The sequence below is a fragment of the Prionailurus viverrinus genome, chromosome B4 (assembly GCF_022837055.1).
Source record: "Prionailurus viverrinus isolate Anna chromosome B4, UM_Priviv_1.0, whole genome shotgun sequence".
NCBI classification, from domain to species: domain Eukaryota; kingdom Metazoa; phylum Chordata; class Mammalia; order Carnivora; family Felidae; genus Prionailurus; species Prionailurus viverrinus.
Genome location: NC_062567.1, coordinates 55,456,231 through 55,480,264, shown reverse-complemented (window position 1 = coordinate 55,480,264; position 24,034 = coordinate 55,456,231). Strand labels below are relative to the sequence as shown.

The 24,034-nt window shown below is 37.1% G+C and overlaps 1 protein-coding gene across 2 annotated transcripts in view; it reads right to left on the bottom strand.

The window, feature by feature from the left end:
- The window catches only part of IRAG2 (inositol 1,4,5-triphosphate receptor associated 2), a 134,315-nt gene that overhangs the window by 22,121 nt on the left and 88,160 nt on the right, over positions 1–24,034 (bottom strand). Inside the window, exons 19-27 of one of the 2 annotated variants that reach the window (XM_047866803.1) lie at positions 21,211–21,272; positions 20,005–20,085; positions 19,333–19,429; positions 16,981–17,128; positions 16,165–16,246; positions 5,564–5,610; positions 5,397–5,461; positions 5,132–5,239; positions 2,060–2,130 (exon numbers count right to left, since the gene is read on the bottom strand). In XM_047866803.1, the coding sequence (XP_047722759.1) occupies positions 2,060–2,130; positions 5,132–5,239; positions 5,397–5,461; positions 5,564–5,610; positions 16,165–16,246; positions 16,981–17,128; positions 19,333–19,429; positions 20,005–20,085; positions 21,211–21,272 (761 nt within the window). The remainder of the gene's footprint in view (positions 1–2,059; positions 2,131–5,131; positions 5,240–5,396; positions 5,462–5,563; positions 5,611–16,164; positions 16,247–16,980; positions 17,129–19,332; positions 19,430–20,004; positions 20,086–21,210; positions 21,273–24,034) is intronic. The other variant, XM_047866802.1, reaches the window with a different exon arrangement.

The window sequence follows — 24,034 nt, the reverse complement described above, 5'->3', positions numbered from 1 at the left end:
AGTTTTCTGAATCCTCCCTCAACACCCTAATCTCTTCCATCTGTGGCATCTTCTTTCTCTCCTCTCCCTTATGGCCATGCTTCTTCTGGGAAGAATTGTCCATAGTTGCAATTTCCAGTTTTTCAACTCCCATCTGTCCCTCCACCCAATACTCCAAGAAAACTGCCCCTTCCAGTTATCAGTGAACTCTCTATTGCCAAATTCAATGGAAATTTTTCAGTCTTTAGCTTACTTGACCTCTTTGTGGCATCTAAAATGACCTACAATCCCCGCCTCCTTGAAGATTTTTCGTTCCTTGGTTTTCATCTCCTGATGTCCTCCCATTGCTGCAGTAGCTCCTTCTGAGTTTCTTCTGTCATTGCCTTCTTTTCTTAGATAATGGAATCATCATGAGTCCATTATTCTCTGTGTGCTCTTCCCGCCTGCTCTTTCCAAGTCTCCTTGAGAAATCTCACCCACATACTTTTTTTTTTTTTAGCTGGTAACTCACAAATGTGTGTCTACCCCTAAAAGTCCTAGGAATAAACTTATGAATATAGATATACAGCTGTATATGTAATCTTTCAGAGTATTGATGTCTCGCATCAACCTGAAACTTGACTTGAACCAATCTTATTTTACCCCCTAAAGTTTACCTTTCTTACTGCCTCCCTCTTCTCATGAAATCCTATTCATTCTGTTGGATAAGCCACAATCCTGAGTATCTACATTTTCCCATGCATCCCCCACACCTACCCTGGTTATCAGTCACTGTGTCCTATAAACTCTGTCCCTTAAATCTCTCCCAAATTAGTCTTTTATCCATCCACACCAAATTCATACTATCCTCATCTCTTGCCTGAATTATCAATGGCATCCTAACCAGCACCTCATCTCCATGATTACATTTGCTAATTCTAACCCATATTTTTAAGTTTATTTCTATCTTGTCTTGAGATGAGAAAAAATCTTTTTCTCAGAAGACTACCATGAAAAATTAGAGGACTCAAATATTCCTCTATTATTTTATAAGGGGCAACCACTTTTGGCATGTTTGCTACCCAACACTACACTCTATATACACTTCACACTACAAAGGATGATTCCAAATCACATATCCCATCATTCCACTCCCTTCAGACTAGAATACTATAAAGTTTTTGCCCACCCTATTGCCTCAAATGTATTTATGCCACAACCATCTCTCAGCTTGAGTTAGCTTTTGTAAGTCTCTGTTTCTTAAAACCAAATGGGCCTAACTAAAACAATGTTTATATACTGATGAGAAAACAATACACACACACACACACACACACACACACACACACACACATATACGTACATACCTGTATACATACAATACAGAGAGGGACTAATACATAAATAAGACCCTTGAGGAAACATGGAATTGGATCAATAGTCTACAAGTTACTCTCCAATAATTATAAATTCATACCAGTGTCCATGAACTTTCTCTTTAAGGAAAGGAACTTTTTCTGTAAACATTTAAATAATGTTGTATAGCAGTTTTCCAGGTTCCTGGATAGCATTCAATACCATTCACAAAGTACCTCCTCCATGACAGTGTCTGGCCTCCTAACCCAAGCATTTTTCTTTTACATCACTAACCACACTGCGTACTTGTATATTACTGAGTAACTGTATGTTTCTTCCCTTAATTAGAACATGTTCTCTTAATTAGAACAGATCTTTAAGGTAAATATTACTGTTTTATTTAACCTTACTTATTAATACATTTGTTTACTTAAAAGTCCTCTATTGATAGATGTTTAACATGTTTCCAGTAGACCTTTGATGAATAAGTGAGTGAATGAATGAAAAAACAATGTGGAGTAAGGAAGTCCTAGCTCTAACTCTATTGTGTGACCTTGGACAAGTCACAGGGACTCTTGGGCACCAACTTCTTAATCAATAAAACATTGATGTGTTTCAATTCTATTAACTTAATATTTTGAAAGGATAAAATGTGCTTTTAAGAATATTTTACAAATTTAAAGGGACAGTTGTACCATCGTACTATATCATTACTTTTATTGCCAACACGCGTATATTTCCTTACCAGATTTAATGTGGTTTTGTCCTCACTCACAGAGCCTTGGGGTGCAGTATTGTCATGAGCTGAACTTTTGCCTGTGAGAGAAAGGGAACACACTGAACAGTTGCCTGAGCAGTAACAAGGGAAAGAGGAAGAAATAGTGAGGGTGGCAATTATGAGCAGACTAGTAAGTGGCAAAAATCTTAACATGTGAGACAAATTATATACTATAAAACTTTAAACGTGTCCATTGATTCAAAATCAGGTCTAGAGCAGCTAAGGTTCCCAAGAAAGCTAGCCCTATAAGATTTCTTAATAGAAATTAATATCTGTATGAATGGCCTTCAAGTAAGTTTTTAAAATCCTTTTTAAGGCTGTTGCTTTTTTTTTTTTAATCAAACACATTACTAGTATACTTATAGAAACTGGATGAAGGAAGGTTGAACAACCAGTAACTTAGTAGCTTTCTAATAGCTTGACAAACCGGTTTTTAAAAATTGCATATGTAATACTGATAAACAAGTATGATATTCTTCCAAAATGTGGTATCTTTCTAAAAAAGAAAATCATTAAACTAAGGAATGAAGGCACTATAAATGTATGCCATTTCTTTTTGTAATTTCCTTTATTTTTGTGTACTTTATTCGTACTGAAATGTACTTGATAATGATTTTCCTCTTTATATGATCTATTGTCTTGAATTTAGTTCAGTGCAGGCACAAAGGTCAGCAGCTATAAATAGGTTGTGTTTGTTTTTTAAAAAAGGAATAAAGTATGTATTATATTTTTAAATTTTATATGGAAATAAGAACAAAATGAAAAAGTCTTTTTCCAATGAAATTTCAAGTTTTTGTTAACTTTTACTTTATTTTTTTATTACTTTTTAAAACTATATATATACATATACATATACATACACATATACACATATATATACATATATGTGTGTGTGTGTATATGTGTGTGTATATATATATATATATATATATATATATATATATATCCAAGTTAGCATATAGTGTAATAATGATTTCAGGAGTAGAATCCAGTGATTCATCCCCTATATATAACACCCAGTGCTCATCTCTATTTTATTTTGGAGAGAGTACGACCAAGTGGTGACAGAGAGACAGGGGGACAGAAGATCTGAAACAGGTTATGTCCTGAGAGCAGCAAGCCCAATGCAGGGCTCAAACTCATGAACCACAAGGTCATGACCTGAGCCAAAGTCAGAGTCTCAATGGACTGAGCCACCCAGGTGCCCGATGTTTTCATTAACTTTTAAGACAGAGAATAGATTCATATGGTCCATAAATTTAAAAGTGTAAACCGTTATGGTGAAAATTATCCCTCCCATCCATGCCTGCCAGAAACCTACTTTCTATCTGCATAGACAATGTTATTTTTGTCTAGCCTTTCAGAGGTATTTTATGTATACATAAAAACTTCTTCTTGTCCTTTTTCACCACAAAATTTTACACGCAATATATAATGTTTTATATTTGTTTTTTTTAAAGAGACAATAGTTATTTGATATCCTTCTAAGGAAGTTTCCTTATATATGTTTATGGATTCATAGTAGTATTCCATTACATTGAGATGCCAATATATATTAACTAGGCTTCTTTTGATAGTTAACTTGTTTCCAATATTTTGTTATTATAGACAATGCTGTAGTAAAGAAACTTCTACAAGTTATGTGTGTGCTTAGAGCTATAGGATAAATTCCCAGAAACCAAATTGTCTTATCACAGGATATGTACATTTAACATATTGGTAGATATCAGCAAATTCCCTTCTATATTAATTATAATAATTTACATTCCCTATAGAAATGTATGAGATTTCCAGTTTTCCCCACAGTCTAACCAACAGAGTATAATAAATTTTTTGCATCTTTGTCTACATGACTAGTGAAAAATGGTACCCTGATGTAGTTCTAATTAAAATTTCTCTTATTCAGGGGGGTGCCTGGGTGGCTCAGCCAGTTGGGCGTCCAGCTTTGACTCAGGTCATGATCTTACGGCTCTGGGTTCAAGCCCCGTGTTGGACTCTGTACTGACAGCACAGAGCATGGAGCCTGCTTCGGATTCTATGTCTCCATCTCTCTCTGTCCCTCCCCTGCTCACGCTCTGTCTCGCTCTCTCTCAAAAATAAACACTAAAAAAATGTTTTTAAATAAAAAAATAAAGAGGCGCCTGGGTGGCTCAGTCAGTTTAAACGTCCAACTTCAGCTGAGGTCATGATCTCGCGGTTCCTGAGTTCGAGCCCCGCATTGGGCTCTGCGCTGACAGCTCAGAGCCTGGACCCTGCTTCGGATTCTGCATCTCCCTCTCCCTCTCTACCCCTCCCCCGCTCACGCTCTGTCTCTGTCTCTCTCTCAAAAATAAATGAACATTAAAAAAATTTTTAAAAATAAATAAAATTAAAAAAATAAAAATAAATTTCTCTTATTCGGTCTGAAGTAGAATATGAAGATATTCTTCAGTTTAAGTAAGGAATAGATTCCATTTCTACAATTTTACAACTCCTTTAGTTTAGCATCTATATCTGAACTGTCCAGTTCACACAATAGAATGGATTTTCCTTGACTGATGTGTTTGGGGTGAACAGGAGCTATGGACTTCCGTGAGTGTTAACTGCAGTGATGGTTTAGTGGGAATGCTTGAGAATCACTACTTTGTTTTCAGACTCAAAAAGGGATCCAACATAGTATATAGTTAATTCTTTTGCCCCCTGAGTGAACCATCACAAACTGGCCCCTCCTTTCAACCAAATAGATTCTAATGGGGATTCTGAGAATTTGCTAACCAGATGAGTCCATATCTGTGCCACAGTTGAGACCCAGTTGTATCCAGTCAACCTTTGCCGTTAGGAAATATTTAAGCCCTATTAAAATATATTGTAAGTTTTGCTCTATCTACAGAATTGGGGGGAAAAATGGCACCTCTTGGACATTTTCTCCCCAGAGTATAACCTCATTTTTTTAAATAAAATATTACTGAACTATGAGGATAGTTAGTCTAGTGGCTTACAGGTTTGCTTACTGTTTTAGAATGGAAACTATATTTGAATATTTCAACTCCAATAGCTTACCTGTGATCTTTATCATAGAAGAAGCTGATCCTGTATCCTCCTCTTTCTCACAGAGTGACTTACAGACAAGGTCACCAGAAGCCATATTCAAAATTTCTGACCCAGAATCTATCAACAGGAAGAAACTAACAGCATGAACACTATGCAAAAAGAAATTATTTGCCTATGTTCTTTTCATTTGCACTCACCTCAGCAGGTCACAGAAATCAAGCTTCTAGTTATAAAACTAACACTCTATTTTTATATCTTTTCCAAGTTCACTCACCACTTGAAGTCACAGTACTCTCTGTGGATGAAGTGTGTCCAGGAGATGATAGTGTGGAATATTCCCTGTCAAATGAGTAGAGAAGACATTTTGGAGCGTCAGGTCCAAAGATTTCCTTAAAAATTAACAAAATATGCATTCTAATTCACATATACAAACAGGCAAACCTGGACTGTGGCAGGCTCTTAGGATACAAGCATTCAACACCATTCTCCTAAAGACAAAAAAAAGGAGGAAAAACAAGTTTAACAATTTGACATTTTCCATTCTAGAGAGGTTGTTTTAAGCAAACATTTTCATAGAGTTTTAAACGAACCCGTATTTACTTTGCTCTTTTTGAGAGGATATGGGAAGGGGATGGTATAGTGCAGGCTGATATACATACTTCTCAAAGTTGTGCTTGCAAAAAAAAAATCCAATTTTAAATATACTTACAAGTTCAATATTTAAAGAATACCTGATAAATTCTCGGGCAAAACAAATTCTAAACTTAAAGGGCAGATAGAGTTTATTTCATGAACTTAAGTTGTCTTTAAACAGAACATTCTATGTGGGCGTAATAAAATATTTCTATTTATGGAAATGTTATTCAACCTAAAACTTTTGACCTGGTGATTTAAAAATGGTTTTCTATTTTCCAGCTAGACAAATCATACATTTTAAACTTAATCCCATTCTCAAAGATCTGAGGGATTACATCGACGTCACCACCTACCACTCGGCGCTCAAAAAGAGCTTAACAAAACTGTAGTCCCAGCCTGTCAGGGCAAATGCTTGAAAGTCTTATTTGAATTTCTTAATCTTGATCAGGATTTCCTAATTTGGGGGGAACTTGAGGACATTAGGGTTGATTAGTTCACATGCTCTCAAATAATGCAGTAGGAACATGGGTTACTCTTTAATAATACGTTTTTCTGATAAGTATATTTTCATTATTATTTGGTTTATGTGGGAAATAAAATTTAATACTGAAAACTGAAACCATTCGAAAATACCAAAAACCTGCACAGACCATGCAAAGGTGAAGACACTTACATATTCTATAATCAAGCAGAGAACTTATTAACAGCCACAACCAAACAGGTTTCAATGGAGGGATATTGTATATCACACCCAGTATTTAGAATCTACCCCAGATAATATGGACTATAGTCACAGAAAGGTAAGGATTTAGTAAGAGTTTGCTGAATATGTAGTTATGCAATGCAATCACAGCATTCAAAATTTATAGAAGCCCTTTTCATATATCGTCTCCTTTAATTCATCTAACAACCTTATGAATTGGGTTTTAGCAAGAAAGTATTTACTTATTTCAGGTAAAGAAAGTAAAGCCAGTGAATCAAATAATTTCCCAGCAGTATTCAGAATAGTAATGTAAGCTTCCAAACCCAGTTCGGATGAAATACAGTGTCCTCTCTACTGTAAACAGAACTGTCTCTGGGATACCCTAACCCAGGCTGTTGGTGAGGTACAGACTTGCCAATTATTGTTTTAAACAGGTAGATGATTTAAACATAAATGTTTACAACGTTCACCTCAAATGTTTAGAAATATCCACAGACTTGCAAAGCAAGAATTTATACCTCATCCTCTTATATATCAATGTTGAACAATCTTCCCTATTTCATTTTGTCTCTGCTTTAAATCCCTTTGGGTCAGATCATGCGTGCCTGAAGCCTCTCATGACATCAGCTTGATATAATTCAACAACCTTCATCAAAGGCCCACTTTGTCCCAGGAACAGTGACAGAGGCTGGAGGCACACTAAACTACAGTACTTGTCCCACAGGAGTTTGTAGGCCAGTCAGGAAGACAAATGCCTAAACCAAACCATAAATTATAGGCAGCATTGCACCGAGGAAAGTAATATGCACAAAATAGACTGGGGTCATATTTGAATTACATTTTTTTAAATGTCTTTATTTTTGAGAGAGAGAGAGAGAGAGAGAGAGAGAGAGAGAGAGAGAGAGAAAGAATGAGAACATGTGCAAGGGAGGGACAGAGAGACAGGGAGAGGAGAGAGAATCCCAGGTAGGCTCTGCAGTGTCAGTGCAGAGCCCAATACGAGGCATAATCTCACCAACAAAACTGTGAGGTCATGACATGAGCTGAAATCAAGAGTCAGGCACTTAACTGACTGAGCCACCCAAGTGCCCTGAATTACATTTTGAAGAGAAATTGTACCTTATACCCTACAGGTAAATGATGATATCCCCATCATTAAAATAGTTAATAGATTGTATTAGCAATTATTACATGCTTATTTAACTGTATTCCAATATACAGGTAAGAAATGAAGCTATAAAAATAGTAAAATATTAAATATCCTTCAGTTTTATTGAATATCATACTTCATTCATAAAAGTCAACAAGGATTCATTCCTTGACAATTTAAAAATAAGACCCCCTTAAAATCCTATAACATATAAAAATTTGATTATATATGTCTTGAAACACTTGCTGCTGTGCTGTAATACATATATAATAATAATAACAATAATAATAATAATAATAATAATAATAAATTATATTGTACTAACTAAAAAGTTAATTTTTTCAGAAAAAGACTTCTTATACCTATTAGGGTTGTGGATACCTGTATCTGAATTTAAGGGGTATGAAATTTTACCTTATACTTAAGTATTTTATACTTAGTTAAGCTGGCTTTCAATATGAGAAAACAGGAAACACATCATTTTTATAAACTAAAAAATGTCTATTATTTAAACTCAAAATAAAAAATACAGCAAAATACGGTTTACCTCCATTACAAATGAGTCTCATTTGCTGTAATGCTCTGTGTAAGCCCTTCTTCTGTTTTAATACCTTATATGTGAAACATTTTAGAGAGAAGCTTTTTGATAAATGTAAAATATTTATGGATTAAATAATAATTCTGTAATTTTGGAGAAATGTCACATTTAGCAGCCACACATTACTACATCATTGTTCAGGAGCAGTTGCAAGGTAAGCAATTGGATATTATTTCCAATTCATTAGTCTTTCTATATCTCACTGATCGGAAAAATCCCAATAGACAACAAACATATCTCAAGCCTAGATTTTCATAAATTGGTCCAAGCATTTTTCCCTTCTTACAGAATAACTAGAAAAACGATTTTTTTTTTCAAATTTAGATTTCTAGTTAATGAAACTGGCAATATAAGTCCTCAGGGTGTCTGTGCATATTGAGTGGGGATGACAGACAACTCAGCAAAAATTTTCTACAATTGTGCTTTTTCCCCCCCAGCTTCAAGTCACCACTATTCAAACCAGCATCCCGGACCCACAGGAAACCTAACCTCCACAAAACAGCTATAAATACTTGGCAGACCATGAAAAAGATAAATTTCTGGATATATTTTAAAACCATGACAAGTTAAGAAACTGACTAAAAGCAAGAAAAAGAAAGTTGAGATGACAGACTTACTTACACGTAGAAGACTGGCTCAAGTCAATGAGTCTAACACATGTCGACAGCATAGAGCAGGAAGAATGTTCTTCCTGTGCAAGTCATTCAAATAGCAACCTGCATAACATTTACATGAAAATCCGTGGCCAGCCCATTTGCTTTTGACAGCAAGCGTCTAATGGAGGGTGGGGTAGCCAGGTACTCATGGAACAAAGTGAGACATATTCTCCCATGGGCTGGGTCAGCAAACGCAGGCCACGCACACAGGCATGGACACACACACACACACACACACACACACACACACACACCAGGATTATTTCAATATTTAGATAGAAAAATATGAAGAATAAGATATTATTATTATTAATATTTAGGTTATTAGTAAGAGTAATTAATAGGCCTAGATCATCTCCCAGGATTACTTTATTTTTGCTCTTTTAGATAAAATGTTTCTTTAGCTATAGATTTTATGACCAGAGACCCTTCCATTTGTGTTACCAATGTAATTTTTACTATTAGATCTATTTTAGATGATCGGTACTACTCCAATAAATTCATAGGGTTTTCTGAGGAAAAAACCTGAAAAGAGTCTATATATAAGCTTATTTCATTCTAACTTAAAAAAAAAAAGTCCTTGACTCAGTGTTGGTTTCAATGTTGTGGAAAGAGAATGTAAAATCGAATACCAAAAGATCACAACTACTATAACCTAAACAAAACTAAATTTCCTCACAAGCTTTTTTTTTTTGTACCTAAAAGGACACCACACCCTCAGATCTACAGGACACACATACCAATCTGAGGTTCATTTATAGTACAATTATAAGTCAACTTCTATATGTTCCAATTTTGCAACTGGCAATGTTATTTATTCTCCAAGGTTATGACAGACAATGACCAGAAAATCTTCTGAGATATTTCAAAATTGACTCTGTCCTTTGTCTCATAAATCATCTCCTCCTAGTGATAGTATATCTTAGACAAAAACATGCAATAACATGGAGGAGACCTTAAAGACCTATTTTTTTAACAGCCAAATTAAAAACAGAGAAATTCATCTTCATATCCTCCGATTGTGACAAGGTATTGTCTTTTTTTTTTTCATTGACTTATGGTTGACATACAATGTTTTATTAGTTTCAGGTAGACAACATAGTGGTTTGACAATTCTACACATTACATAATGCTCACGAGAAGGGATCTTTTGAGCTTCACACTGCTGATAATTCTGATTCTGGGTGACAGCTATAGCTGCTTTCTGAGTGTTTACTAGGAAACAGGTACTTTGCATACATCATAAAGTGTCTTGGTGGGGTTAGATCTGAGACTGAAGTAGGTAAAGAGAAGAATCCATTTCATTGTCATAGAATCTTCATGAAGCTCCTTAATTCTCTGAGTATGTGGGGACACACATAGGTACCTAGGCACACCCCCAGTTTGGCTCTTCGGTTGCTGTTCAGACTCCATAGTGGGAGCATGTGATTAAGAAAAAGAAGACAGACTACAAGGAGAGACAACTGGGCCCTGGAGAGAAACTGCCAAGAGTGAGGAAGAGTTGAGGAAGTCGGGCTAAACAGACCACTGGGACCCCCCCACTGATGGGAGCCACAGTACTGGAGTCAGTGGGAGACGGCTCCTGGCCACTGTGCCTCCCAGCCCACTGGCTTATCTCTGTATGCACCTTGACACAGAGAGGGTCATTTTAACAATCCCATCACAAGTAGTCCGCCCCCCAACACTGTAGTAGGACCTTGCTCTGAAGTACTGAGACAAGAAAGAAGAATCCTCTCTGCTGGCTGGGGAGTAAAGATCACTAAGGTGATCAGGCACAGAGCTCCAAAGAGTTAAACATAGAGGGAGTGTGGGGATTATGGGCCACAAACAAAAGGCCTGCAGAGATGTGAGTGCTGAAACCAGCTTCCTTTCCCCTAAGCTTCTCAGGAATTGAAGCATCCTGCCCTGGGACTCACTAGTTGGTCAGGCCTGAAGGACATTAGGAGATATTGGTATACACCCCTAGAGGCTCTTGGAAATGTTGAGACAGGACCCCATGGAGAAGAAAGGCCTTCCTATTCATCAGCGAGTGGGGAAACAGAATTAAGGTTTGTCTTTTCTTTAAATATAACTGATTTGGTTTGTTCCCATGGACTGGTTAGGCCAGAACATAGCCATTGCTTTATGCATATGCATACATGTAATGCATGTATGTGTGTATTTGAATCCTCCAAAGAACCCTGAAAAGTAGTATCTCTGTTTCACGGGGTGGGAGGGTAGGAGGGTGTCAAGAAAATTCAGAGAGGTTAAGCCACTTGTCCAAGTTTACACAGCGAACAAGTAATAGAGCCAGTCTTAAATCCAGGCCTGCTTGATTCCAAAGCCTATGTGATGTGGCTATAATTCTAAATCATTACCAGAAAAATTTTAAATAAATACCAAAGTAACAGAATAGAATATGTAAAAATTGTGTACCTGTTCTGCAGATTCAGCTATTACCAACCTGTGGCCACTCTGTTTTGTCACCCACTAAACCCACCCCTGCATTGTTTTGATACAAATCCCAGATATCATAAATATTTTAGTCTGAATCTCTAAAAGGCGAGGTTTAGAAATAATTTATTCTCTCTTTTTTTTTTCTGCAATATTCCAAATAAATGAATTTTCTGGGTCAGTAGAGTAACTCCATTTTTCCCAAAAATGTCTTAAACTGGGCCCCAAATTATTTACTGTGAGATGTTCTTTTGGAGATAATAATCTTATTAGAGTCCTTTGCTCACTCAAATAGATCCTCTTAAGAATACGGATGTTCAGGGGCGCCTGGGTGGCTCAGTTGGTTAAGTGTCTGACTTCCGCTCAGGTCATGATCTCACAGCTCGTGGGTTCAAGTTGCTTGTTATGAAGGCTCTCAAGAGTGACAAAAATCCTAGAGTTTGAAGCCAGAGACGTAAGAAAAATACCATAATTTATGGGTCACTGGGATAAACACAGATTATATTTTCTGGCAATTTTTATCTCACAGTTCATTATAAATCCCTGTACTTATTAATGAGAATGCTTAGAAAATTGTTTTCTAAGGAGAATTTTCTATTACTTATGAAGTGGGGGGAGTTGAGGGGTAGGAAGGTAGGATTCACTCTCATGAGAGAGTGAATCATGCAGTGAACAGGCTGCAGAGATTCTTCAGGGGAGAAGAAACCTGGAAAGGGAACAGTGAGAATTAGTGATATCAGCTGCCAAGTGCAGCAGACAGACTGCTTCCTGGGGACTCTAGAAGAAATGGCACAGAATACAGCATGAGAACCTTCAGGGAACCTATACATTTCCCCAGGAACGTTGGGTAGGAGTTTCCATTGTGATGTGTTAGCTCCTGCTTCTTAATGGCATCAAGACCATGGGGGGTTGGGGGGGGGGGGACAACAACAACAACAAAAACCAAAACTCAGTCACATAGCCTAATGACAGTGTATTTGGAGATCCTTTTAGATAAATAAAGAAGCCCATTTCCTAGCCAAAAAACTACTTGCAAGGTAATTATGATCAATTATTATGAGTGAAAGTTCTAAATTCAGTGTTCTAAGAGGAGCCATGAGAAAGGCTTATTTTTTGAACGTGGACAAACAAGAATTTGAATCCCACATTTGCTAGTTACCAGTTGAGTGATCTTGGGGAAGTTACTAACCTCTGTGAACTTCAGCTGTGTCATTTGTAAAAGCAGAGAATGCCTACCAAAGTTGCAGAGAAGATTAATAACATGGCATGTGGAAATGCTTTCCTACAAAGTACCTGGTACACAAGTGATGTTTGTTTCTTCCCCATTCTTGGTAAAATCACTGCCAGATAAAAGGGAAATTACTAATAACCAAACATCCTGTAAACTTCCAAGTTCAACTTCCTTTATTAAACTTACAATAACTGCTAACTAATAGCAAAATAGATTCATTTCCTTTTTCTTTCCTTTTCTTAGCTACTCAATAGGATGGGTATTAAGGAACAGAAAAATTTCAGATACACACACTTAAAAGGAATAATAAGAACAAGTCATATAACTTAGCAGTGAAAAGAACCCCATTTATTAAATGGGCAAAGATCTGGGGAGATATACCTCCAAAGAAGAAGCACATTGGTCAAAAAGTACAAGAAAAGATGTTCGACACCATTGGTCATTAGGAGAATGCATACCCAGTCCATCAAAACCTACGTCACACCTGCCAAGATGGCTATAATCAAAAAAGGGACAAATGTTGACAAGGATGTAGAGAAACTGGAATCCTCATGCATTACTTGCAGGAATATAAAATGGTGCAGCGACTTTGGAAATCTGTTTTATAGTTCCTTGAAATATTACAGATACCATACAATGTAGCAATTCCACTCCCAGATATATGCCCAAAAGGATACCCATATGGGTACAGAAAAACTTACACACTAAAGTTCATAGTAGCATTATTCACATAGGTAAAAAATTGAAACAACACAAGCACTCATCAGCTGATGAATAGATAAAATGTGATACAGACATACATTGGAACATTATTCAGTCATAAAAAGGATTGAAGTACTTGTAACATGCTACAACATGGTGAAACTTGAAAATATCATACTAACTGAAAGAAGTCGGCCACAAGAGGTTATTCCATATATATGAGATATCCAGAATAGGCAAATGCATATACAGAGAAAGTAGATTAGTGATTCCCTAGGACTGAGGGTTTGGTGGGAAGAAGGGATAGACTGTTGATGGGTATGAGGTTTCTTTATGGGATGATCAAAACGTTCTAAAATTGATTTTGATGGTTGTTGTGCAATTCTGTGAATTTAATTAAAAGCAGTTAATTGTTCTACCAAGAATCATAAAATACCTAAAATACCATAAAATAAACTTAACCGAAGATGTAAAAGATCTGTATGCTGAAAACTATAGAAAACTTACAAAAGAAATTGAAGAAGACACAAAGAAATGGAAAAACATTCCATGCTCATGAATTGGAAGAACAAATATTGTTAAAATGTCAATACTACCCAAAGCAATCTACACATTCAGTGCAATCCCAATCAAAATTACACAGGCATTCTTCTCAGAGGTAGAACAAACAATCCTAAAATTTGTATGGAACCACAGAAGACCCCAAATAGCTAAAGTACTGTTGAAAAAGAAAACCAAAGCTGGAGGCATCACAATCCTGGACTTTAGCCTTTATTACAAAGCTGTAATCATCAAGACAGTATGGTATTGCCACAAAACAGACACACAGACCAACGGAATAGAGAACCCGGAATTGGATCCCCAAATATATGGCCAACTAATCTTTGAAAAAGCAGAGACTATCCAATGGAAAAAAAGACAGTCTCTTTAACAAATGGTGCTGGAAGAACTGGACAGCAACATGCAGAAGAACGAAACTAGACCACTGTCTTACACCATTCACAAAAATAAACTCAAAATGGATAAAGGACCTGAATGTGAGACAGGAAACCATCAAAACCCTAGAGGAGAAAGCAGGAAAAAACCTCTCTGACCTCAGCCGCAGCAGTTTCTTACTTGACATATCTCCAAGGCAAGGGAATTAAAAGCAAAAATGAACTATTGGGACCTCAGGAAGATAAAAAAAAACTTCTGCATTGCAAAGGAAACAATCAACAAAACGAAAAGGCAACTGACGGAACAGGAAAAGATAATTGCAGAGGACATATCAGATAAAGGGTTAGTATCCAGAATCTATAAAGAACTCACCAAACTCACCACCTGAAAAGAAATCCAGTGAAGAAATGGGCAGAACACATGAACAGACACTTTTCCAAAGAAGACATCCAGATGGCCAACAGACACATGAAAAGATGCTCAACATCACTCATCATCAGAGAAATACAAATCAAAACCACATTGAGATACCACCTCACACCAACCTGAGTGGCTAAAATTAACAACTCAGGAAAAAAAACAGATGTTGGCAAGGATGTGAAGAAACAGGAACCCTCTCGCACTGTTGGTGGGAATGCAAACTCGTGTAGCCGCTCTGGAAAACAGTGTGGAGGTTCCTCAAAAGATTAAAAATAGAATTACCCTATGACCCAGCAATAGCACTACTAGGAATTTCTTCAAATGATACAGGAGTGTTCATTCATGGGGGGTATGTGTATCCCAATGTTTTTAGAAGCACTTTCAACAATAGCCAAATTATGGTAAGAGCCCACATGTCCATCAACTGATGAGTGGATAAAGAAGATGTGGTTTATATATACAATGGAATACTACCTGACAATGAGAAAGAATTAAATATTGCCATTTGCAACAACGTGGATGGAACTGGAGGGTATTATGCTAAGTGAAATAAATCAGTCAGAGAAAGACAAATATCATATGTTTTCACTCATATGTGGAATTTGAGAAACTTAACAGAAGACCATGGGGCAAGGGAAGGGGCAAAAATAGTTCCAAACAGAGAGGGAGGCAAATCATAAGAAACTCTTAAATACAGAGAACAAACGGGAGGTGGATGGGGGGTCTGGGGGAGAGGGGAAAATGAGTGATGGGCATTGAAGAGGGCACTTGTTGGGATAAGCACTGGATATTGTATGTAAGCGATGAATCATGGGAATCTACTCCTGAAACCAAGAGCACACTGTATATACCATATGTCAGCTAACTTGATAATAAATTATATTTAAAAAATTAATAAAAGCATTTACCTGAATAAGTTAATATGTGAATTATATCTCAAGCAATTAAAAAAAGGAAGAATACTGGATTGTTAGATCCTGAAACAGAACTGTCTGCTCCTTTTGACTGAGAAAATTATGGAACGTGGTTTCAACTGTAGACAGAGGGATCACTCCATACATATCTCCATAACCTGGGGAGTTTGCCTAAATGACGTGTTATTTAGTGTTATTCTTTTTTTGGTAGAAAAGTACCATTAGCACCTAACTGCAGCAATGAATACTCTCTGGGCACTGCCCTACTTTGTGACTTTTTACAAAGTACCAGCACTTCAAAGATTATCTAGGTTTGACTTCAATTCTTAGACAGAAAATGAGACCTAAGACTTATAGTCATTAGTAAATTTTAAGTCCCAAATCAGCCTGCCTCTTGAATAAAATATTCAGCATACTTCACCAAAATCTCCTTTTGTCTATTTATCCTTTAGCTTGTACTACAGAAGGAGTAGAAAGCCCCCAAATGACTGAATTGTAATTTCTTGTCAAGAAAGGTTGACATTTCTCATGCATCTGTGTTTTGTGGTATGAGATTCACACTTGCTATAAGAGTGTCCATAATACTTCAAAAAAATATACCATAGAAGAGGACCAGGATATGGTTGTACTAAAAATAAAGGTGAAATATAATCAAATGCTCACTTCCATCCTTAGATCATCATTCATCCTGAGGCAACCTGAAAGATCTGTTCCTGAGTGGGGGCCAACTTCAGGGCCTGGGCACCTGGCAACAGAAAACAAAGCTCCTTACTCCTGATGGAAAGACGGAGAATTTCAGCTAATACCAAATGTTTCCCTTCCCTGCCTCAGCTTAACCAAATTTCTAATTAAGTTCATGGTTTTAGTAAGACATAAGGAAAGGCAGCTCCAACCTCCACCAGAGAGAGATGGCAAACCATAGAGAATCTAGCCAAAAATGGAAATAAAGAATTTGCAATTCAAAGTCTTGTTTCTGCATCCTTGATACAGAAAGGAAATTTCACCGGGGTGGATAGTGCTCACCAACCCCACTGACATTTCAAACTTTTCCTGAGGAAGGTCAGTCTGTGTACTCAGAAGGTGAACACAGAGGAGCTTGGGGAGAGGGAGGGTGTGGGGATAAGGATTTGCAAAGGCTCATTAACCTTGAAGAAGAAGGAATAGAAATGTGATCAAAACCTATCTGAAAAAGTTAACTTAGCAGTATATAGTATATTCCTAAAACCTGGGAAACATTTTGGGTAGCCCAATTTGTCTTTTTACATTTTAGAATGGATGTTATGGAATTCAAAGTGCAAGAAAACTGCACTTCAAGAAAACTATAGAGAGACCTTTAAAATTGTCAATTTTCAGAGTTAGATAAGTTCCACAATAAAACCTTCTTACTTAACACATTATGATCTCAGGATTCAAAAGTTTAACTGATTAAAAGCTTAGGCAACAGGAATAGGGTAAATATATTTGGCTCTTTTAACTTACTTGTGTCTTCTAGTCACATCCAAAGCACCATCCTCTATTTTCACATGGTTGGGACTTTCACATGCATCTTGGATTCGGTTGGCTACACCTGAGAAAGGTGTCAACTCCACTCTTGGAATCACTGTAAGACTCTCTAGATGCAAGGCATCTGCAGAACAGAAAAGAATAAAAACAGAAATTCATTTCTGGTTTAAACTATATTTTACGTATATACATACATACATACATATTCTTTCCCTCCTGAGAGATGGAACTATTTCTGAAAAAACAGAAGTCAATTCAATCCTATTTTAACATAACCCTCCCCCCCACCTTGATGCCTCGTTGTATGAAGTGAAAATGCCAATTTTTTAAAGCAAGTTGGGGATGGGGCAGAAAAATCCCTGCCTACTAAGCAATTAAAGGGGTCAGCAATTTGCAACCAGAGGGTAAAATCCAGCCTAATTTGTAAATAAAGTTTTACTGTATCACAGACACACCCATTCATTCAGTATTGTCCATGGCTGCTTGTGTGATACAACAGCAAAGCTGAGTAGTTGCTGCAGAAACCATATAGCCTGCAAAGCCTAACATATTTACTATCTGGCCCTTTACAGAGACAGCTTACCAACTCCTGAAGAGAAAATTGTCAGATGCTGTGACTAGAAGTCATCAAAGACACGAAAGACATAGGGTGACAAACTGTTTTTTGGAGAAAACCATCTTGTTATGTGTTTTTCTGAGTATAGGAAAAAGAGTTTAATGGAAAAAAACAGGCTTTGGAGTCAATCACAAATTTTTAATTCAAATCCTGGCTTGGCCACATACTAGCTGTGTGATCTAGATAAATAACTAAACCACTCTGAGCCTCAGTTTACTTACATATAAAGTGTAAGCAATGACAAAATGACCTTAGGCAAATTACTAACTCACTGTTTCTGTTTGTTTATTTATTTATTATTTATTTTGAGAGAGCAACAGAGAGCATGAGTGGGGGAGGCGCAGAGGGAGAGGGAGACAGAGAATCCCAAGTAGGTCCTGCACTGTCAGCACAGAGTCCAGTGCAGGGCTCGAACTCACAAACCATGAGATCATGACCTGAACCAAAATCAAGAGTTGGACACTTAACTGTCTGAGCCACCTAGGCGCCCCTGTTTCCTTATCTTTAAAATGGAAATGACATTAGGATCTACCTAGCAGGGAGGTGATGATTAAAGGAGGTAACAGCAATGTTAAGAGCAGAGAACTGTGCCTCACATGCAGCAGGCACTCATAGGGACTGCTGACATTGTGATCACGTTACTACGCCTGGGTTAGTGTGAACAAAGTCATCTAGAGAAAGCACGAAGCTGTTGTATGATACAAAAAGGCCATTAGCAGTGGTAGCACTTTTCCCTTCTCCACCTGAAATGACCCACAGATCACTCTACTTTCTATTTATTTCTTCTTAACTTTATTTGATAACCATCCCATTTCTCTTGTCATTTCAGAACCAGGCATTAACTTTTGCTTTCACTCACATCTAGGTTGTGATGAGAGATGAGAGATGTCACTGCTTTGAGCATTTCCTAAGATAAAGCTCATTCTCCTTAGCCTGGCCTTGAGTAATAGCCCACATGTAACCTGCAACTTGCTCCAAACTTATATTCTACCATATCCCAGCCAAACTCCAGTTTCCAAAATGACTTGTCCAGCTTTGATTCTTCTTCAAACATTTGAAGCTTTTGCATTCTTACTTCTGTTTTACTTTGTTTTTCCCTCATGCCATTCTCCTCAGAATACCTTGTCCATGATTTTTGCTTTTCCAAATGCAACCCATGTTTCAAGGCCTGGTTCAACTCTCATTTCTTCTATGGAGACTTCTCTGAGCCCATTCTTTTTTTTTTTTTTATATACATTTTAAATTTATTTATTTATTTTGAGGAGAGAGAGAGAGAGAGAGAGAGTGGGCACGCGCAGAAGCAGAAGAGGAGCAGAGAGGGAGGGGGAGATAGAATCCCAAGCGGGCTCCATGTGTCAGCACACAGTCCGATGTGGAACTCGATCCCACAAACTGTGAGATCATGACCTAAGCCAAGATCAAGAGTCAGACACTTAACCAACTGAGCCACCCAGGTATCCCCTCTGAGCCCATTCTAATCTCCCTGATAATCTGTGAGCTATTTTAAGATTGATTCTTTATTACACATAATATGGTGCTTTGTACAGAGTAAGTGCTCAAACATAAGTTCGTTGACTGAATTCCGGGATAAATATCCAAGTGTTCAACAACTTTTTCTGTACAAATATAATTGTGATTACTTTCCCATTCAAAAAGAGCCCTACCCTCAGCCATGCCTGACAGGGTATAAGAGGGGGGCTATCCATGCTTACCCAGCAGAGGTGTGTACCAGCATGTATGTTTGAAAGTCAGGGGTGCCTGATGTATTCTTGCTTCTTGACTGCTATATTGTTTATGACAACACTGCTTCTGAAGAGAAAATTAAGTACTGTTAGGTATCTAAAGGCATGTAACAGTATGTTTCATTATCTACTCTCTTTATCTCCAAAGGCAGAAAGACTATTACCGGTCTCAACCCTGTGAGAGAGGTCCAGAAGAAAATAAATGATGTCAAGTAAGAAAGCTTTCATCCTCTTGAACAAAGGGTATACTTTACCCTGTGGGTAAACTATAATTCTCATTAAAAATCACAGTTCAATAATTTAACAGAATTATATCAATTCCCAATAATCGAATTCTCATATAAACAAGAGCTTTGAGGAAAGAGGTATGGGTGAGGGGCAAGCTTAGTTATACAATATTTCATCATGATACCACAATCAAATTTAAAATATTGCCATACCGTAGGGTCTACCAGCATTGTATGCATGTGTGTGATAAAGAAAAAGAATAGGAATCCATTGCCTCATCTCATAATCTCCCAAAGAAAAGTGGTAGAGTTTAGAGTTCTGAGACTACTGACACATACTGGACTTCACTTTCTATTTTGGCATAGTAGTGGTTTGCAACAGGCACTTAAATCATTTCAAAAAGCTTAAACTTACCAGTTGTTCTTGAAGAGGTTGTTGAATTCCATCTGTGCAGGACAGGGGATCATAGTGAGGAAATTCTTCATCTAAACGGCTCTGTCATGAGAAAATGATGGAACATATTCAAAGACAGAACAATGACAGAGTCAAAGAAAGATGCAAAACATATTATGCTTAAGAGAAGATATGATGCTACCTGAGGAGGGTAGTTATTGGCCAGTTCTTTCTAGTGTTCAACTTTAAGGGAATAGGTTTGTAATTGTAAAGCTTTCATTTTCTTTTCCTCATTACTTGTTTTAGAAATGAAATCCAACTATCAGGGACAGGAAACACAAGGGCTGTCATTGAAATCTTTAGGCAGAGGCCAAAGAAGCTTGGTGGAGACATGTCAGTGTAGTGAAAATGGTGTCTATGAAAATTTTATAGCTATCAAATTGTGGCCCTAGTCCAAGAGGTAGATACATATCGATCACAGTTATGCTATAATATAAAATCGTATTGGTGTTCCTAATATGATTAGAGAACATTTGGATGTGGAGGTTTTTCCACTTCAACTTATTATAGGGGGTTTTCTAGGCACTCTGCCTAGCTTAGTCTCCACATGAATAATTTTTGTTCTACTTAAACAGATGTGCCTGCAATACACCCTTGGAAACAGATACATGCAGACATCACCCCTCTCTTTCTTCCCTTCTCCAGTCCCTCCCCCACCAGTGCCAAACTTACCCTTCCTTATGTTCCTCATTTAAGAACAAAAAGGAGAAATTCACCAAGTATCATGAGGGAAAGAAATACATTGAACTCTGCCATGGATATATTGAGATATCCAGACAGAAAGGAGTTGAAAGTTTAATTCAAACAGGAGAAAATAAGAGACAATAACCATCCCAGCCCATCCAAGAGTACACATTCAACAGTATCAGAAAGGAGGTGCCTAAGACTAAGAAAACTGGCCCTTTGCTAATAGATAAATTCTCAAATGTTTCTTTTTGAAAGATGTTATTAGAAGCCATTCACTAACGTGAGTTCTCTCCTCTTGTTTTGCTAAATGCTTTCAGTGCATAAGAGAACAAAGTCCCCCGGAGGATTTTCTTCTAAATTGGTTATTTAATTTTATAATCAAAATCATTATCTATTATAAATTAGCTTCAAAACCTTACACAGATTGGACCTCTTCCCCACAGTAAACACACATCACAGGTTTTTTTGTTTGTTTTTTACCTGAAACGGTAAGCCATGGCGTCGTCCTTTAATTAACTTCTTTCTCAGTGACTCAACTGTTGCTATAAAAAGAATTCATAACCAGCTTAATATGGACGTGAGTAACCCGCTTTTTCCCCTGGTTAATTTCATAAACTTTTAACAGTTTTAAATTTGGGGCCTGAGGAAAGGAGAGGGAAAAGCAATGACTTCTGAGAACACTGTTCTCAAATCATGTCCTGGGGCAGTGGATACAGAGAACAAAGGTTGGAGAGGCTAAACCACTATCACTCTTGGGTATTAAAATTAACCTTGGTAGATGCAATTGACTTCTAGAGGTGAGTCATAGCATTATTTCACCTTCACATAGGAATACACCTGAGAGGTCATCAGTCCAACTGCCTACAAGGTAGAAATCCTCTCTCCAAGCAGCTTCTGCTGGAGCTATGAGTGACGGGAGCCCCAGAATCCTACAGGTACATCTGAGATCATGAGAACGTTGTCCAGAGGATTTCAATGATGACTCAGTATGCATGGAGCTGGGCTCAGATGCATAGGATAATGCTCAACTCGGTGTACTCTTTCGTGCAATTAAAAATATTTATCTTTCTACTTAAGTGAAATCTGTCTCCTAGTAACTTCGAAATTCTCATCTCTGGAGCAACAGAAATGAAGAAAAAAAATACCTTTTTAACCCTGAGCTACATAGTAACATATCACTTATTTGACAATCCTTACTCTTTGAAATATAGCCAAGAACCAGAAAACAGGCCCAAATCTTTTGAACCAAAATAGATGTTGATATGCCTGCCCTTTATTCATGTGGCAACTCCTCACACTTCCACTCATGCAGTAGGCTCTGGATTTATCTATAAATCTCACAAGCTCTGACTGTGTTCTCAGCCCACAGATGATTAAAAACAAATGAGGGTAGGAAGCTCTGCTAGATGGAGACATATTAATAGCTGCCACTTTTTTTTTCTTTCTTTTCTTTTTTTTTTTTTTTTATATCACTAACAGCCAGGAAAATTAACAGCAAATATTCTGGTGTCCAAAACACATGTGAATCTGGTGTTTATTTTAAAGACCAACAGTTTTATATCTCAATAGCCTGAAGAAATTCTGAACCATGAAAATAATGTTAATATATGTGAAAAGTACATAATCTATAAAATTATTTGTTCTAGGAAAAAGGGCTTGAAAAAATAAGTAAAATTCTATTTTGTAAGACTTTTTTTGCTAAAAATTATTATTTTGCAACTAAGCTTGACACAGTGTTACTGGGCCCACCAGGAGGAAATTATCTTTTTAAAAATTTCTAACACACTTAAGTAGTAAAATTATTTAAATTTTAATACTTAAAACTCCAGTAAAGATTCAATTTTAGAAAATTCTCTGTGTTAACTCTATTCATAAATAAAGCCCTATACTTCTCCAGACCTACATCTAAGCAATAGCAACCAAACCTTTTAGAAGTGGCCAATATTATGTCTCTGAAGGTAATATATCTCCAAAACACTGTCTCTGGATTTTCCAATTAAGCTTGTGTTTCACAAGAAATAATGAGCTAGTAGAAGGCTGCCTAAATTGCCCATCTGCTTTCCCACCAGGCAATCTTGGGTTTTAGGAATAGTCCATCTCAAGACATTTAAATTGTAAACCTTATTTCAACAGATGTTTTGTGAAATGTGTAGCAAGTATTTCCATATGTTTTATAAGGCAAAACATGTTGCCTTTATGACCCTAATTTGCATTCACCTTTGCATTCTTTTTTATGTGTTTGGAGTTGGATCTGCCATGTCTCTAGGACATTTAGATTTCACATGGAAGCAAATAAAACAATGGCCACTGTATCCCCTGCTGTTGCCATCTGTGATATAGGATGGGACCAGGTGTCTCCGATACTTTGCCTCTGAAGAAGCTGAGACAAAACAACTTTCCAAATGACTATGCAATGAGGCTTTCGGGCAAAGGCCCTGCAATTAATTGGCTGTTGCTAATTTAAAGCCATAGAATTAGAGCTATAATAATGTTAGCTATCAGTGATGGTTGATATTTAAGGAGTATGGACTCTTGTAACACAATATATGTGTCACCTCATGTTCTATAAAAGCATGTATTAAAAAACATCAAATTTCATTGAAAACCACAGACAAGGAGAAAATAATTTACAGCACATATATCTGTCAAAGGACTTGTCTCCAAAATATGTCAAGAAATCCTCTAACTCAAAAACAAAAGGACAAATGTCCTAATTTGCAAATGGGCAAAAGACTTTGATATGTCACAGCCAATCAGCACAAAAATGAAAATCACAAGATACACAGGAGAGTGGCAAAAAACAAAAAGACTGATACCATCACACGTTGATGTTGTAGAGCACCTGGAACTCCCAGACACTGCTGGTGAGTGTGAAATGTTACTGACCCTATGGAAAACTGCCAGTTTCTTAAAAAGCTAGTTACAGCTACACTACGACCTAACAATTCTGCTCATAGATAGATCTTTCTCCTAAGTTAAAGAAAAACATACGTCCCTACAAAGACCTATACACAGATATTTATAGCAGCTTACTCCATAACACCCCCAAACTGCAAATAACTTAGATGTCCAATAACAGGAGGAAAGATAATCAAATTGTGGAACGTTCATATAAAGAAATATGGTTCAGTCATGAAAATGGCATACCACTGAGAAACAAAATAGTAAGATAACTATTATGTTGAGAGTGAGAAGACAGACACGAACAAGAGTACATACTTAATATCTCAATTCTGGAAGCTAAACTAACCCATCGGGGATAAAAATCAGATCAGAGGCTGATTCTGGGCACCTGGGTGGCTCA